Source organism: Brassica rapa, chromosome A06, assembly GCF_000309985.2.
Source record: "Brassica rapa cultivar Chiifu-401-42 chromosome A06, CAAS_Brap_v3.01, whole genome shotgun sequence".
In the NCBI taxonomy this organism is placed as follows: domain Eukaryota; kingdom Viridiplantae; phylum Streptophyta; class Magnoliopsida; order Brassicales; family Brassicaceae; genus Brassica; species Brassica rapa.
In genome coordinates, this window is record NC_024800.2 from 2,037,934 (window position 1) to 2,056,870 (window position 18,937).

The 18,937-nt window shown below is 35.4% G+C and overlaps 1 protein-coding gene and 2 pseudogenes across 3 annotated transcripts; 2 read left to right on the forward strand and 1 right to left on the reverse strand.

Moving 5' to 3' along the window:
* Positions 1-2,124: 2,124 nt before the first annotated feature.
* LOC103871356 lies at positions 2,125-8,685 on the reverse strand (annotated as a pseudogene).
* A 262-nt stretch (positions 8,686-8,947) lies between these two features.
* LOC103871357 (transcription initiation factor TFIID subunit 15) lies at positions 8,948-12,250 on the forward strand. 3 transcript variants are annotated; one of them, XM_009149598.3, is made up of 8 exons: positions 8,948-9,088; positions 9,358-9,483; positions 9,593-9,936; positions 10,032-10,223; positions 10,557-10,640; positions 11,065-11,146; positions 11,252-11,375; positions 11,819-12,240. In XM_009149598.3, exons 2-8 carry the CDS (start codon positions 9,388-9,390, stop codon positions 12,028-12,030), a joined length of 1,134 nt encoding a protein of 377 aa, XP_009147846.1. In that variant the 5' UTR covers positions 8,948-9,088; positions 9,358-9,387; the 3' UTR covers positions 12,031-12,240. The 3 variants fall into 3 exon arrangements, with proteins under 3 accessions (XP_009147846.1, XP_033128447.1, XP_018508000.1); XM_033272556.1 differs by lacking the exon at positions 11,819-12,240 and adding an exon at positions 11,501-11,774; XM_018652484.2 differs by having other exon boundaries at positions 8,971-9,088; positions 9,358-9,502; positions 11,819-12,250.
* A 2,531-nt stretch (positions 12,251-14,781) lies between these two features.
* Positions 14,782-17,169, forward strand: LOC103871358 (annotated as a pseudogene).
* The last annotated feature ends 1,768 nt before the right edge of the window (positions 17,170-18,937 follow it).

Here is an 18,937-nt window from a genome sequence, read left to right on the forward strand (position 1 = left end):
GCTTATATCCCCTTTTAGTATAGTATAGATTTTAGTGTGGGAATTGACTGACCATTTCTTTTGTTTTTTTACAAACAATTTCCGCTCTTATTTCATTAATTTTGTTTTATTACATTAGCCTGTATAAGTTAAAAAAAAAAAAAACAATACCTACCCGAAAATAGAATCTCGTTAAATTTCGTACTTAAGATGTCTTTCCTACATAGTCAGTTTTTAGGAATATTGATTATATGTATTGGAGAATCAATAATGTTGTTGGTCGAGATATTTTTCCTATAAATGGTGTGGTACTTTGAAAAGGTTGGAATGCTAAAATATATGAGAATATATATTGATAGGGATCTTACATATTCTCAGATTACAAAGATGGAATCGGTTCTATGATCGTATGCGCATTTGGAAATTGTCTTACATACGACACAAATTGTTGTAGTTGAGGCATTAATTTAGGCGACAAATGTATGATTGTTAATTGTTTTTTGATAATTACGACTAGCTTCCAAATACACTTAGTAGGTAATTGTTATTTATTAATTTTTAATAAAAACACATTAAATCTGTTTAATCTGGATATCGGTTCGGTTTTAAGTTATTTTTTGGTTTTTAATCTTCTAAAATATAACCATTATTTTAAATTAATATTTATTTTGGTTTGTTTTGTTAGAATGTTTGATTTTTTAGTTTTTTGGTAAAAATCAAAAATTACTATTATTTATTTATTTTCATGTTATAAATTTTAGATAATCGTCATGTCGAACCAATGGTTTCATATCATAGTTTGTAAGCGGATAAGAGATCAAGAAAAAAAAAATTATTAAGACAAATCATTTCACTACAATTTGGTCGGTAGTGAAAGAATCATTAAGAAAAAAAATAGTTCAACTTTCAAAAAAAAAATAGATACTTTAGTGGTGGTAAATACTTATAAAGTGCTCACATTAAGGTGCACATGTATATGTATGTAAAAGTATATAAGAATAAATGACAAATATATAAAGATATTGTTAATTAATATTGAATGACATTTTTGTTCTAAATAATACATGAAAGATAAAATTAAAATTAATTAAAAATTATAAAGGCCTTGACTTTAGTGAATTTTTTTCATATAAAGAAAAATCAATTGTATTCGTAAATAGAGGTGGACACAGATCGAATATCTGGGTATTTGGAGGCATTCAAGTCGATTTAATCTTTAGCCACATGGATAGTCGGTGACTCTGATAACCGAAATGATTTAGAATTTTAAAGAATATCCTATTTGATCTGTAAATAAAATAAAATTTATAGAATAATTGAAAAATTTAATAATAACATTTTATTACAAAATAAAATATTATTTAACTTTTTAAACTTTAATACCTATTATAATAAATTTAATTCATAAAATATTGTAAACTTATATAAACTATAATATATATAACATATATATATATATAATTCTGTACATATATGTATATATATGCATATAAAATATCAAATTTGATATCCGTTCCTAAAAATATTGGAATTTGTGATTTGTTTTTTTTTAATTGTATTTTAGTAACTGATTTAGAGTTACGGATATCCATATTTTTTTGTTCAAATCAAAACGGATTACGAATCGAATCAAAATTTAGAAATATTTTGCCTGACTTTATCCGTAAACAATAAAAATAATATATATATATATATAGTTTAGATTTTGATTCGTTATTTGTTTTGATTCGAAATGAAAAATTTAAAGTTTTATTGGAACCATGCATATGAGTTTTATATTAAAAATATAAAGTATATAATGTGAACACATTTATGAATATAGTGTGAACGCGTTAGCATATTTATTATCAAATCATTGTGAGGCTGCCACGTGTCTATTATAGTGTGAATGCATTTATTACAATGCTTCTCTTTTAATATATAAGGGATGAGGATTCAAACAATCTTTTTTGGGGCTCACCATAAGCATATAACTATCTAAACGTGATTGAGTTTCACAAACAAAAGCAGCAACACTAGCATATGAATGTCACATTCTGAATAAAACGTCTGGACTTACCAGATACATGATTTGGAGGTGGAATGACCGGAAGAAAGAATGTTGGAACTCCAGAATTTTCAGGCCAAACTGATAAAGTAGCTAGCTAGCATGCAGCAAAAGTTTTGTATAAACGTTCAAGAGTGTAACAGTCATTTACATACTGCAAAGGGTTGTTTATGAGGTTCTCATAGACTGCTAGAGCGTACAGACATGGAAACTTCCCACACGTACAGGTGCATGGCTCAGCTGGACAGAGACCAGGGTTTTGATGTCAGTTGTCCATGAGTCTTAACGTTTCCAAAGCCAGCATTTGCTTCATCTTCAATCCACCTCTAACCCATTCCCCCACTCTGCATAATAACCATTAGATTCTTGGGATTCTCTGTCTTTTCCAGGAGCTACCGATATTTGCCAGTGGAGACAGAACAAGCAGCAGGAGGAGGAGGATCAACATCAACACAAATGTTGTTTTAACTTCCAAATACAATTCCACCATGTGTTTATACAAGGATGAATGCTTGGAAGCTCAAGTATAGTCTCTAAACCACGGGAGAATGTGCATACCTAAACAGGATGGTTTTACAGCTTCAGTAACTCTAGATCTTGATTTAATTTCAACTCTATTATTTTCTATTTTGGATGGGTTTGTCCACTCTAAACCTCTTGCAGATTGAAAAATACTTAAAGCTTAACACACACATACTATTTGTTTATTACCAAAAGCTCTCTTTAACGAACCGAAATAATTTTCACATACAAAAAACATCAACACACCTTCAGTTTCCGTTACAGGCACAGTAAAAACGAACCCATTAAACCATACCAAAATTCCCACAACACACACCTTCAATTTCCGTTTCTCAGCTCTTCTTGTTACCAGTTTTAGGAGTTGTTTTGCGTTGGGCCTTATATGCTACGTAAGGTGTAGGTGGAGGTGGAGGTGGTGGCGGCGGAATGACTGGAGGAAACAATCTCGGAACTCCGGAATCTTCCGGCCAGGCTGATAACTTCGGAACAGGAGAAAAAGTGGCACTATAAGTTTTGTAATACCGTTCACAAGTGTAACAGTCATCTACATACTGCAAAGGGTTGATTTTCAGCTTCTTGCAGACGGCTAGAGCGTGTAGACATGGAAACTTGAACTTTTGGAAATCCCCACATGTGCAGGTGCAGTAGTCGCTCAGCTGAACAATCCATTTATCGTTTCCTGACGATGCTGCTGCGACCTGAAACGCGTTATTCTCTAACGGCATCACAACGTAAGCAACAGAAGCTTTCCTGAACTCTTCGAGCTTATCCGCGACAGGTTTGGTGTACACGTCGCCGCAGTTAAGAGAGAAACGGCTAAAAAGAGAACGTTCATTAAAACAAACTCTCAGCTCATCAAACAGAAGCAGAAGAGAACCTGTCAGCACATGATCAGCCAGCTCAAAGCCTCTACAGACCGAAAACAAAGCTGCGGTATCTAGCTCCATGATCCCGTATCTGCGACCACCGTCATGAGCCAGCGCCCACTGACTCTGTGGGGTAACCTTCTCCAAGCTTCCGGGTTATCTTTTTTAATGGTCTCTATGTGGTTTTCGAATTTTTCCCTGTGTCTTGTCATACCCGCTCGCCACAAGAGACTCTTCAGGCCATGATAACCTGGAAACTCACGACAGAAGTGGGAACAGAACTGTTTCAGGCAGAATCTGTGATAACCCCACTGAGACCCGGGTTCATTAATAACAGCGAGTATGTCCGGGTGGGGACTAGATGAGGCAAAGAACTTTCCTCTGTGTAACTTTCTCTCTTATATTAGTTAGAAACCAACGCCAACTATCTGAGGAAACCTCTTTGGTCACCGCAAAGGCAAGAGGCAAAAACTTGTTGGCTGCATCTAACCCTGAGGCAATCATCAGTTTCAACTTGTACTTACCATTCAACTCTTTGGTGTCCACTACGATCAAAGGTCTACAGTGTTGAAACCCTTGGATGGACTGTGGAAACGCCCAAAACACCCCAGAGAAGGATGCAAACTTAGGATTTGGGAAAAGATCGTATCTCCAATCCACAAGGAGTCCATTAGATGAACGAAAGGCAGACATTAACTTGGGCAAATCTTCAAAACTCTGATCCCAGTCTCCTCCAAACACTCTTTTAACAGCTTCTTCCTTAGCAGCACGTGCGTCCTTAGTTTCAAGCCCGTAGCCAGTTTTTGTTTGCCACCACTCACTCAACTCTGCAAACGACAGCGTTGGATGTAGCCTAACCATAGGCTCAATCTCATCTGCTTTGAGCTCTGAATCAAATTTCTCTGGCTCAATGGGACGACAAGTATGTGGACCAGTGTACTTGATAATCTCGAAAAGTCCGTGCTTTTCCAGTTTAGCAGCCCCAAGTGACCACTTGCAGTTCCATCTGATGCACTCAGACATAAACTCACCCGTCGTCCCAGTCTCTCTTACTACAGACTTGTGCAGCCCTTTGATGGAACACCAGTCTACTGCCTTCTTCACCTCATCAACGTCTCTAAAGCACAGTCCCACTCGCAAGTCATGATCCTCAAGCCACAAACCAGACAGGCACGTGTCCGAACCACCAGAATCTGAATCTTTTTCCCCTGTCAAGTTAATCACCTCCGCAGCCTCCTCAGACAACCCGTTACTGCAATCCATTTCCACCTTAACAGCTATATCAGTTGTTCTCTGTCGTTTCGAGGATCTACCAGGATGATCAATCACTTCCAAATACAATTCTACATTTTTAATACAAGGGTGTTTGCTTGGAACCTCGAGCATTGTCTCTAAGCTTTGGCTGTTCACCACGGGCATAAGCAGATACTGAAACCTCGACTGTCCTCCAACAACTGAAGGATACCTACCAAATACTTTAACTTTGGATCTCTCCTTATCAATATCTACTCCGGCAAGCACATACATCTCATCCAACAACCTGTTTAATGCAATCTTTGGGTTAACTATGATCTTCTTAGGAGTTGGACCTTCGTAGTAAACTCCTTCTGTGCCGTATTTGATGCAACCGTTCCAGTAACAGTACACTGGAACCTCTGTTTCAGACATGAGCACAACAAAACCTGGAAGAAACTCAAAGTAAACAAAACGACATTTTTAGGGCAAACCCATGTGTCTTTGAGCCCTATAAGAAACAGAAACGATTCATATCTCTAACACAACAACATGGAGATATATCAGCAACAAGCAATACCAAAAAAAAACATAAAACCCCTAAAATATATAATGTAATCGAAGATGTCTGCATACCTGAGAAGATGGAGATTATTGTCTTGGTAGTTGCAAGGAAGCTCGGATTTTACAGAAATTGAAGCAATTTAAGAATTTTGCCAGGCAATGTGCTCAGGGAGCAGACATCCACACCCACACTCACACTCTGTAACCAAGTTTTCAACGGAAGCCAACTAAAGTATTTTACTGGACGACGAAAACAAAAGGTCTTTAAAAAGTGTCAGCAACAAAAGACTAATGGGCTGCAAAAGGCCCACTAATGTGACGAAAACATATCGCGAAACCGAAAAGTAGACTAGGCCTGAGAAAAAAACCCAGTTTTCTTCGAACCGGAACCGAACCGAAGTAACCGAACAGAATGGTTACTATAAATATAGTAACCCGAATAGTTCCTATATTTATATATCTAAAATAACTGAATCAGAACCGAACCGAAAACCAAACAGCTATCCGAATATATAAAAATATTAACTATATATACATATAATATAACTAAATATATATTTATAATTTAAAAATCTGTAAAAAATATCAAAAAGATATTTGAAAATAACTAAATTATTATAAAGTATCCGAACTACACAAAAGTATCCAAAACTATTCTGATAGTTTTATCTGAAATATCCAAAGTAATTCGAAGTATCCGAAATTTTTATCTAAATCATACTAATTATTTTATAGTTTACTCTAAATGACCGATATTTTATCCAAACCGGAATCATATGAGAACCAAATTTTTTCGAATATTTTCCGGTTCCTAATTTTACTATCCGAACCGGAAATAGGTCATATAGTAAACGGATCATGTAATTCTCTATCCAAACTACTCGATACCCAGAACACCAAAACCAAACCGAATCGATATCCAAAATGCCTAAGCCTAATGTCGACGATAAGGGCAGACCTGGATTATTGAAATAAACGTCACGAATAAAAATAATGAATATATTTTTTTCTTTTTAGATTTACAAGTGAACTTAATCGGTTGGACTGGATTTTCTTGTTTGTTTGGTTAAGAGTTCAGTTCGAATCGGTAGGATTTTTAAGATTAGTTTTCGGTTCAGTTTGGTAACTAATTATTTCAAATTTCTTTTTAAAAGTAAACTAAAATTATAACCAAACCATACTAAAACTCAAATTTCAAACAAAACTAACCAAAATTAATCAAACTTATTTGAAATTTTAACAACTGTAAACTGAAATATAACCCAAATCATAAATTTTTCTATGACTTTCATAAACCAAATTAATCGAATACCAAACCAACCCAAATTTTATTTTGGATTAATTTGGTAAAATTAAGTTGAACCAAATAAAATTTATAATTTTTTTATATATGTACTAGTTATTTATAAAATTTTATAGATTTAAATTAATGATGACATATATGAAGATCATAGTATAAAATAAAAATATTTTTGAAGTTAAGTTTGAATTTTTGATTTTGAATAATAACACTTTTAAACTTCGAATATAGTAATATATTTTTTTGGAGATTTTCCTTGTTTATATAAAGGGAAATTAGGCTCTATAGCCACACAAAAACGCCTAATTCACTATCTACATAATTGCCCTAACAGATCTATACACGTCGTTACTTTTCTATATTAATACTGTTTTGCCCCTTATGTCAACCGGTGAAACCTGCAAAACAAAAAATAATTTTTAGTGTTAATTATTAAGCGTAAAACAGTAAATTGTGGCTTACCTTTCTCCACATCCTCTGGCACCGGAGTAACCCCGTCGCCTCCGTCTGCATCTCTTCAATTTTTGACATCTCCTTCACTGTTATAAACATCCGTCTCTACTCCGCTTCTGAAATCGGCTCCCAATCGGCGGCGTTAAGTCCGCAGCGGCGCCTTCCAACAACCCGTTAAGTCCGCAGCAGTTGCAAAAGATTTGATCACCTCCATCTATACGAACGACACCATCATCGCGTCACCACCGTATGTTCTTCTCTTCTATTTACTGTATCAACAACAAAATCTGTCTCTTTGATGCGGTTATATGTATTACCTCCACTAATATCGCAAGATACACTTATATTTTGTCGCCGTGGATGACCTAAGTTGATCGGAGAAGATGAACAATTTCTGTTTATTTTGTTCTATTCTATTCGCATATAGAATAGAAATGTATTATGTTTGTTATATTCATGTTATGAAATGCAATATATTATGCTACTTTTCTATTTTATTATGTTCCATTCTATTTGATGATTACTAAAGAGTGTTTTATTTTGTTTAGAAATATAGTTTTTGAACAAGTAAATATCATACTATGATCTAGATTGTGTAGTTTAATATTACATAATATAATTTAATTTACATAATATATGTTATTTTTTAGATTTTGATATTTGAGTTTAGGGTTTATATTTAGGTTTAGTGTTTATATTTGGGTTTAGGGTTTAGTGAATATAGTTTACGGTTTAGTATTTAGAAGGTGAGGGGATATGGTTGGGGTCAGCATTAACTTCTTCGATGAAATCATAGACATTTCATTATTTCACCAATATATACCATGCTATTTATTTTGTTCCATTCTATTTGGGTTTAGAGTTTATTTTTGGGTTTAGGGTTTAGTGAATCATATTTAGGGTTTAGTATTTAGAAAGTGAGGGGTTTTGGTTGGGGTAAACATTAACTTTAATTTCTTCCATGAAATCATAGATATTTCATAATTTCACCAATATATAACATACTATTATTTTGTTCCATTCTATTTGAGTTTATAGTTTATATTTGGGTTTAGGGTCTAGTGAATAGGGTGTAGGGTTTAGTGAATATGGTTTAGGGTTTAGTATTTAGAAGATGAAGGGGTATGGTTGGGGTCAACATCAACTTTTTCCATGAAATCATAGATATTTCTTACATGCAATCGTATACATTTCATAATTTCACTAATATGTATTATGTTATTTATTTTGTTTCATTCTATTTGGGTTTAATATTTATATTTGGGTTTAGGGTTTCTATTTGGGTTATGGTTAAGTGATTAGAGTTTAGGGTTTAGTATTTAGAAGGGTTTATATTTAGGGTTTATATTTTTCGTGTAGGGTTTCGTGATGATTGGATAGGGTTTAGTTTCTGGAATATTGGGTTCACCATTGGGAAAGCATTACTTGTTTCTATTCTGTTTGGATATGGAATAGAACACTTCTGAACTTTCATACCATGTGTTTTAATTTTGGTGATATATTGGTATATTACATAATATAATTTAATATAACATAATTTAGTTTAATATTACATACCATTATGTATTTTTTAGATTTTGATATATGAGTTTAGGGTTTATATTTGGGTTAGGGTTTAGTGATTAAATTTTAGGGTTTAGTTTTTATCTGATATGGAATAAAACTTAGATGATATGGAATATAAATCTTGATGTTTATGTATGTGATCAATAAAGTTATACGTGGATAGCTTTTTCTTCTTTCAAAAAACCACAAATACATACTTTCAGTATTATAAGAGGTGTTACTATGGTTCACAAAATGACCACGTCGTTTTCTTTATGTGAAGGAACCAGGTACCTGTTACCAACAAGGGTATAACCGGCTGTAATGATGGCAAAAAGACAGTCACTACATTCTGTCAAAATCATGTCTATTCTTTTGATTTTCCTCTGAAATATGGCTATTAAGCCAATAAGCCCTTATATAAACCACAATTTAAAAAAAAAAATCAAAATTCAAATAACCAAAAATCAATTGAGGTTACCCGTATTGAATTGTAAGTGCCTTTATCCGCGAGATATCTCAGTCGACTGCAAACCCTATTCCGACGAACTCTCCATCGCCGCTTCACCCTAATCGCTGGTTAGATTCTCTTTTCTTTTCCTCCTTTTCTCGTTGCCTTGTGCTGGATCGAACATTGTATCGAGCTCAAGCTTTGAGGTTCTTCGATTCTTAGTGTTAAATCTAGTCCTGTGGCTCATCGTTGATGCCGATGTATAGCAAATGTTTTCACTCGTTTACACGCTTTTCAAGTTTCGTATCGATCTATCAGTCTCTCTATGTATATGCTTGCATTGATCAAACAGTTGTGAAATTATGCAATTGAACTTTAGTGTGTTTATGGTCTACAGATTCGTGAATTTTGATGAAATTGGATTAAGATGGCTACGAATGGATCAGTCTACGTTTCGAATCTTCCACTAGGAACTGATGAGAACATGTTAGCTGAGTATTTTGGGACCATTGGGTTACTAAAGGTATGGTATTATTAGCCAGGTACTCTCATTATTTGCTTCTGTTTTTTAAATTTTTTTGACAATCTTTTATACACAACATGTCAGAGATTCTTACTATTTGGTTTTGTAGAGAGACAAGCGGACTGGTACTCCCAAGGTGTGGCTTTACCGAGACAAAGAGACTGATGAGCCGAAAGGAGATGCGACTGTTACCTATGAGGACCCGCATGCTGCTTTGGCTGCTGTTGAGTGGTTTAATAACAAAGAGTTCCATGGTAGCGTTATTGGAGTTTTTATGGCGCAGTCGAAGAGCAAAAGTGGTGGAGATCATCAGAGTGAGGGTTTTGGATTCGATGGAGGTGATATTGCTAGTAAGGAGACTAATGGAGGTGGTGGTGGAAGGGGGAGAGGTCAGGGTGATTCTTCCGCCAAGCCGTGGCAGCAAGACGGTGACTGGATGTGCCCAAATACCAGGTCTGTGATATTGGTGAGGAGCTTCTTCTAGCTCTTGTTTCCGTTAAGCTCTATATTTTTTTAGCTTGAGTGTTCTCATACTCTTATATTGGCAGTTGTACGAATGTGAATTTTGCGTTCCGTGGGGTTTGTAACCGCTGTGGAACTGCTAGACCGGCTGGTGCATCTGGTGGCGGCATGGGTGGTGGGGGCCGTGGAAGGGGTCGAGGTGGAGGTGCTGATGGTGGGCCACCGGGGAAGGGTGCTTCTACCGGTCTTTTTGGTCCAAATGATTGGTCTTGTCCAATGTAAGCAATCTGATTATGTCTGAATTAAATGTTGGGTTCACTTTTGACATGATGTGAGCGTTTAATACTTGGTTATAATACATTGCAATAGATAGTTTATATTTCATAGCAAAAGAGGACATTTAAGAGGCTGCGCTCAATTTTCTGTGTCAAATACTAAGTAGTATTTTAGGTTAAAATTTAACTAATAGGCTGCTTTTATTGGGTTCTTATACATAATATATACTTGTGTTGTTGGTACATATGCTTTGTTCCGGTCTTTGACGTTTTTATGCTTTGGTTTTTAGTGCAGGAGCAATCTATAATCCTATGTTCTAATATTTTAATTATCAGGTGCGGCAATGTCAACTGGGCTAAGCGTTTGAAATGTAATGTCTGCAACACCAATAAACCTGGTCAGAATGAAGGTGGTGTGAGGTATGTCTCAATGTCAATGATAAGCTTGCCTTTGTATTGTTCTTTTGCAGTATTCGAGCTTAGGATTGGTATTGTAGATGGTTTTGCGGGGAATTTAGGATACATTTATAGATTATTTGTCCGATATTAGTAGTCTTCTTGTTAGCAGGGTATTTTATACATCTTTAGACATGGCATAGTAGATAACTGGAAAAAGGGACACAATATTCTCTTCTGAATTTGACCAAGGGCTTTCTTTGTTACTCTGTTCAGTATGAGAAAGGTGCTGCTACATCAAAATGTTCTTTTCGGCAATTGATTTATCTCACTTGAAATGTTTTTATTGTAGTCAAATTAGAGTCACATTAAGAAACATTAAGGATTTAGCTTAACGGGATGTTGTTCTATTAAAGACCGCTACTTACTCATTTATTTCTCTATGTAGGGGAGGTCGTGGTGGAGGCTACAAGGAATTGGATGAACAAGAATTAGAGGAAACTAAGAGACGTAGGCGTGAGGCTGAAGAAGTAAAAATATGCTTTTGCTGAAGAGTTATTTTGTTACTTCTTTTGTTGCATTGATTTCTAAGCTTTTGTATATACCATTTAACTTATGATGTCATAAAATTTCAGGATGATGGTGAAATGTATGATGAGTTTGGCAATCTAAAGAAGAAGTACCGTGTTAAAACAAACCAGGCTGACACCAGACCTGCTGTTGCTGCTGGTCGTGCTGGGTGGCAAGTCGAGGAATTAGGTAACTTTCTGTTTAACTTCAACTCAGAGAACTTCTCTATGCAAAATACAAGCAGTCTGACACAAAACTTGTGCTTCAGAGAAACAGAACCTTTATGCTATGAACAAAATTATTTGGCTTGATAGGTATGTACTGACTGTAGTAAGGATAGTCCTCAAAGAATTTATTTTGTTCGAGTTAAATCAACATATTTTGCTAGAAGTTTGCACATATAAGCTTGAGGCTACATGCCTATACTTCCCATCCTTGAGGGGATCTCCAGTCAGTGAATCCTTGTAAAAATTGGTGTTTCTTTTGAGAGCTTTCTTCTTTAACCGAATATATATAAACTTAGTGCTGTAATTCTCTCACCCGCGCAACCAAATAAAAGATGTTTGTTTTCTGCTTTGCACAAAAAAGTCAGGATCTAGTGTGTTTTGACGATTTGTATCTACCTGTGGCAGGTGTTGATAGAGATGGAAGAGAGAGAAGCAGAGACAGGCAAAGAGACCGTGGAGATAAGCATAGAGATCATCATAACTATGATAAGGATAGACGGAGAAGCAGAAGCCGAGAGAGGGAAAGAGGAGGCAAGGAACGTGACTATGACTATGACCATGGTCGGAACAGAGACCGAGACAGAGACTACAGTCGCGGAAGCAGGTACCGTAATTGAGAGATTGGTCAAAAGTGTTAGGTTTCATTAGTCTTGTCATATTTTCCAATGTTTTATCGACTTAATCTACATTTCAATTCTCTGGCTTTTTTCTTCTTCTTTTGATTGTGTGAAGTAAAAAACTCTGTTGGTGCTTCTAGTGGTCGGATCATGGTATTGATATATCATTTTTTAAAGAAAGGATAAGCATGCTTACTTTCCTAAAACATCTATATCATTATCTTACTATTTTTACCAGAAGAAAATAGTATAAGCGATGTTATTTACAAAATTTGCCGTATGTTTCTCAATTTTCAGTTAAGACTGAAATGCATAATTAAAAAAAGATGAGTTCAGGATAATCCACAAACCAAGAAACATGTGCAAAAGCTCATCTCATACCGTGAAAGAGTATGAGTAAGCAAAGAACAAGTGATCCTTTGATTTATTCGGTTCCCCACACAACATACGCTGTTTGGTCTCCCACTGAAAGTCTTTTGCATATCGCTGGTAAGGTAATGAAAGCAAACCGCAGGACCCCTTGACTGAACAAGACCACACGTGCTGATATGAAGTGGTGATCTCAGATAGGGGTGTTCAATCCGGATATCGGTTCGGTTTCGGTTCGGTTTTTTCGGTTTTCGGTATTTCGGTTAGTAAAATATAACTACCATTCTAAATCCATATTTACTTCGGTTCGGTTCGGTTTATATACCGTCGGTTTTCGGTTTATTCGGTTTTATACTAAAAAACATAATTATTTTGTTTGAGATCATATTATATGAATTTTAGTCATATTGTCAACACAGGGGGTGATTGGTAGTTGCTGTAGGTGCTGTCCACAGCCCTATTTATTTCCACAGCACCAAATTCAGAGCAATCAAGCTTTAAATTTTTTTTTGAAACCACAGCTCTTAAAATATCCTACAGCTGTACAAGTGCTCTGCAGAGCTAAATATCCAAAGCAATTTTTTAGTGCTTCAATAAAATTCTACAGCAATAAAATCTAAAGCCACAACAAAAAGTCTACAGATTTTTTTCTACAGCAAAATATTTAAAGCTACAGCCATTACCAATCGGACCCACAGTCATTTATTAAAAAAAATTACATGTTCAAATAAATTAACAAAAAAGTAAAAATGATTCTACCATCAAATAAAATAATCAAATCTATAACTAAAATCAAAGCTTGAAATTTTGAAAATAAAAATAAGAAACAAAACAGAAACATGAAAGAAAAGTTTTTCCACTCTTCCATATTTAGTGTTCATTAAAGTCATACTTTTTCAATTGAAAATTTTCCATTAATTATTGTCCATCAAATTTATAATCTTCATATTAATTTAGTGAAGAATAAAATAAATCAAAAAGATCAAAAAAGATTTAGAAAATAGGATGTCTGAATTGCGATGTATTGTTATTTAGTTATAGTTCAAGTGTTTTACAAATTAAGGTTTTTTATTACTATAAAATTATGGTAATAGTTATTAACACAAATTTAACTTATGTAACAAATAGATTTTCATGTATTGTTATAAAATAGATACATATTTACATGTTTCTACTTTTAATCGGTTTTGTTCGGTTTATCCGGTTTAATCGGTTATATACCAAACCATATCCAAATCCTACGGTTTTTATAAAATTATATCCATTCGGTTTATATGGTATATACCAAAACCAAACCATATTGTCTATTTCGGTTCGGTTCGGTTCGGTACGGTTCGGTTTTACCATATTGAACAGCCCTAATCTCAGATATGAAGCTTAAATAATACGTTCTAAAATTAATTTCATTCCCATCAACGTTATCACATTTTTTCTCATGAAGTCTCTTAAAAACAAACCTAGCTTCCTCTAAACACATACACTTGGCATACATATCAATCAATGTTGTTCCAATCAAAAACAAACATAGCTTCCGCAACGCATGTGCAAAGACATCTACTAATATCAGACACAAATTTATGACTGAGAAAAGCTTATTCGGGGATTTCTTAGCGGAAGTTAACAGTTGGAGTTAATACACTCATTGCCGGTTCATATGTTGGTAGTATTGGGCAGATCTTGGTTCTTCGTACCATTGGCTTATGGTAAGATAATCCTTGTTTTATTTGGTTAGATAGCATCTCACAATTCCCAGACTAAGCTAACGTGACGTGACATGGATTATATATATTTGTATTATTGCTAAGAGTAATCTAACATTCAGACAGGAGAAGGAAGAAAACATGTGAGCAGTGGAGATCACGTGAGGCACATGGAGGCCAGTTCATCTTATAGGTCCGTTGACTTGTACGTTTCCCTTACCCATGTATGATGTTTTCCCCTTGTTTTATATTCTGAAATAATTTCATTTTGTGAGTTATGCAATTAATTTTATGTTATTTTATCGAGTATTTTGCATGAAATAACATCGATATAGGTAATACGTTTCTGTCTTATCTCTATTTCCAATCCTCCTTTTAGTCGTATTATTATAGTTTATTAGAGTGGGTAATGTTAGTTGAGAAGTAATGAACATTTTTAAAAGGTCAAGCTGATATAGTATAACGTGCAATGCATAATTCATGTGAACTTATTTTAAACGTTAGTGTTTCTTTTTGGTTCTAAAGGAAGAGAGAAGAATATTTTGTAATTAACAGATTAGTATTGTATTATTATACAGGAACCACTTTTATAAAGAGATAATCCAATTCTCAAACACAGTGCAGATAAGATCACAATTCTCTTTGGAGTTCAGGTACTTCATCTCTTTCTCAATCTCTTCATGTCTCTGTCTTTGTTTATATTGCTTCCAAATCAAGATCTTGTTTCTGATAGATTTATTAATCTTGATGGATCTTGCATCCAAACTAAACCTACAACATGTAGTATAACTAGACTTTAGCTGATGGTGTTTTTTGTTCTTTTGATATGTCTGATTATATAAGCCTGAGGAGATTTATTGACGACTCATGTCCTGTTTACTTACAACTGGTTGGTCGTTTGATGCAGTGAGATAGGCATATCTTAGAGTTTTTTTTTTTTTAAATGTCGGATCTTGAGGCACCACTAGTACGTCCAAAAAGAAAGAAGATATGGGTTGATTACTTCATCCAGTTCCGATGGATCGTCGTCATCTTCATCGTCCTTCCCATCTCCGCCACATTATACTTCCTCACCTATCTCGGCGATGTTTGGTCTGAAACAAAATCCTACGAGAAACGTCAAAAAGAACACGACCAAAACGTTAACAAAGTCATCAAACGACTCAAGGGAAGGGATGCATCAAAGGACGGGCTTGTTTGCACCGCACGTAAACCTTGGATCGCTGTAGGAATGAGAAACGTGGACTACAAGCGAGCCCGACATTTCGAAGTCGACTTGTCTGCGTTCCGTAACATCCTAAAGATTGACAAAGACAGAATGATTGCTAGAGTGGAGCCTCTTGTGAACATGGGATAGATTAGCCGTGTTACCGTACCAATGAACCTATCCCTTGCAGTTGTCGCTGAGCTAGATGATCTCACCGTTGGTGGACTCATCAACGGCTACGGCATTGAAGGAAGCTCTCACGTGCATGGTTTGTTTACAGACACTGTTGAGGCTTACGAGATTGTTCTAGCTGGTGGGGAACTTGTCCGGGCCACTAGGGACAATGAGTACTCTGACCTATTCTATGCTATTCCATGGTCACAAGGGACACTTGGGCTTCTTGTTGCTGCCGAGATCAGGCTTGTACACATCAAAGAATACATGAAACTTACTTACATTCCGGTCAAGGGCGATCTACAAACCATAGCTCAAGGTTATATGGACTCTTTTGCACCTAGAGATCGGGATCCAGCTAAGATACCAGATTTTGTTGAAGGCATGGTTTATAGTCCAAGTGAAGGTGTAATGATGACAGGTACATATGCATCGAGAGAAGAGGCTAAGAGGAAAGGGAACAAGATCAATAACGTTGGATGGTGGTTCAAGCCATGGTTCTACCAATATGCACAAACGGCATTGAAGAAAGGAGAGTTTGTTGAGTACATTCCAACTCGAGAATATTACCATAGGCACACTAGTTCCTTGTATTGGGAAGGTAAGCTTATCCTTCCGTTTGGTGACCAGTTCTGGTTTAGGTTCTTGTTTGGATGGTTGATGCCTCCGAAGGTCTCTCTTCTTAAGGCCACTCAAGGTGAAGCCATCAGAAACTACTACCATGAGATGCATGTCATCCAAGACATGCTTGTTCCTCTCTACAAAGTCGGTGATGCTCTCAAATGGGTCGACCGTGAAATGGAGGTAACCTTTTCTCCCTTATGTGCTGGTACAACCCGATGAAACATTCGCCTTGACCTCCAAATTTTCAAGAGTTATTATATATAATAGAATGACCTCCAAATTGTTGAAAAAAATATTTATGAAGATTCACAAAAAATGTTTATGCCTAAATCTTTAATATAGATGTTAAGAACTTATTCCTAATATTTTTTTGGTAATTTTTTCCTTTTTTTTAAATTTTTGTATAGGTTTATCCACTTTGGCTGTGCCCTCACAAACTCTTTAAACAACCGGTTAAAAGCATGATTAACCCTGAACCAGGATTTGAGTATGAGATGAGACAGGGAGACACAGAAGATGCACAGATGTACACTGACGTTGGAGTCTACTACGCTCCTGGTCCTGTCCTGAGAGGCGAAGTGTTCGATGGAGTTGAAGCTGTGCGCAAGATGGAGCAGTGGCTGATAGAAAACCATGGCTACCAGCCTCAGTATGCAGTATCTGAGCTCGACGAGAGGAGCTTCTGGAGAATGTTTGACGCTGACTTGTATGAGCATTGCCGCAGGAAGTACAGGGCTGTAGGCACATTCATGAGCATTTATTACAAGTCGAAGAAGGGACGTAAGACTGAGAAAGAAGTCAGAGAAGCTGAGCAAGCTCATCTCGAAACAGCCTATGCCGAGGGAGATTAATAGCAAAGTTTATTACACAATGTCTTGCTTGTGTGTTTCTTAAAATGTTTCTTTAACTTGTTTGGTGTACTCTTCTTTACTATTCTTGTGTACTTGACGGCTGATGCTATCTTGTTTGCGCATATTCATAAAGATTTCAAACGTAATAGCACATATTACCAAGTGACGAGATAGTGTTGTCGTAACATAATAAATTTACAGGGGAGGTCTCATTTGTTCTTAAGAATCACCACCGACTTTGGCGACAATAACTGAAGCATAGTGAGCAATGTTAGTCTAGGGGGAATGTTTAAGCCTCGCGATGACCGGGAACAACTCGGATGACTTCACGAACTGTCTGCATATCTGGTGGTTCGAACACATTTTAGCCAACGAGAAGAGTGCGATCTTGAGCGGTGACTCACTTGCTGTCTCTTTCTTGCTCGGGTTCAAGGCCACAGCCGAGCAATCCGAGACCAACTTTAGTAATGTCTGCATCACAAAATACGCAAAATGAGAAACCAGATTCATGCCTAGAGCTATAAGAACACAAGATCCTGACAACAAAACACCAGGCTTCTTGTTTTTGACCTGAGAAATCTAGCAACCCCGTTTTACAAATCTTCGCTATGGTTTGACTTAAGGCTATAACGCTATGAAATAACTTTTAAATGGACACAAAAGCATTTACTCTTGACGAATGTAGATAGATACCTGTAAAGCTCCTTTGGAGACTATATCTTCACAAAGCTTGTTGGAATTTCGGACAAGGTTGCTCAATGCCACCAGCAGCGTTATAGATCGTCTTAGTTGGTTGGTTGGTTTGTAAACAATAAGAAAAAATAGCTAGATCTAGGGTTCAGATAATCAGGATTATAGAGATATATAATGTTTAAGATATTGAGATGATAATCCTGGAACTCAATGTCTAATGCATAAGATGTCCAACTTTCCTGCGTATCAAACCTGTTGGCTAAGTCAAATATCTCAGTTGTTATTTGTTTGTTGATACAGATCGAGCTTCGATCATGTATGTAAAATGATGGTCAGAATCGGTTAAATTGTATTTTTTTACTTATTAATTGTATAAACCAAACCGGTTTAAGAGTCACCCTTATGAAGAATAGGTTAAATTCGATTTAGAATTATTGATAAAGTATATATATACCAAGATTGCCGTATAGGAGAATGTTACTATACTCGTGCATCTATATCTATATGTGATTCATTAATAATGACAAAATATTTTGGTAAAACAAACCAACAATGTAGTTATTATAGTAGATAAATAACATATGAAGTGATTTATTTATGATGTCAAAATATTATTTAGAAATAAATGAAGCATGATTTTCTAGGAAATGTCCATTTTTTAAATATCACATGAAAATAAATTGTGATTTTTATTTTAATAGAATAAATTTGAGCTTCAGTGTCGATAAAAATATTAGGGACGGCAATTATAATGGCATCTGCATTGGAAATCTCCTTTGCCTATATCTTGGCACCTACTAACCCCTTTTCTCTTTTTGGTACATTCGGCTGCACATTGCTTTGCATCACATTTTCCAGTATTGTTTGGGTATGCATCAACACAAGTTTTTTGTGTGGTTGGTCCTCCTTTCTGAGCAGACACCAATACTCCTGTTATTATAGTAATTGAAATATAACATTATTTTGTATTTAAAGCAGAAAATTAATATTTTTGTAAAATATATGTTTTGAGAGTTTTCTTTGCATATTTATCAAAATGATATTCTAATCATATTATTTCTTAATCACTGATCATTCTTGGAGAATTACTAAATCAATATAATGGAACTGGACATACAATTTATATAAACATATAAATAATACAGCATCAAAATAAATTTATAGTATCATGTTTATATAACATATACTAAAAAGTTGTGAAGTAAATACATACCTAGTAGAAAGATTGTGAGCATAATGAAGCCAATAAGCGAAGTTCGAAAAGAAATTTTCATCTTAGATAATGAAGT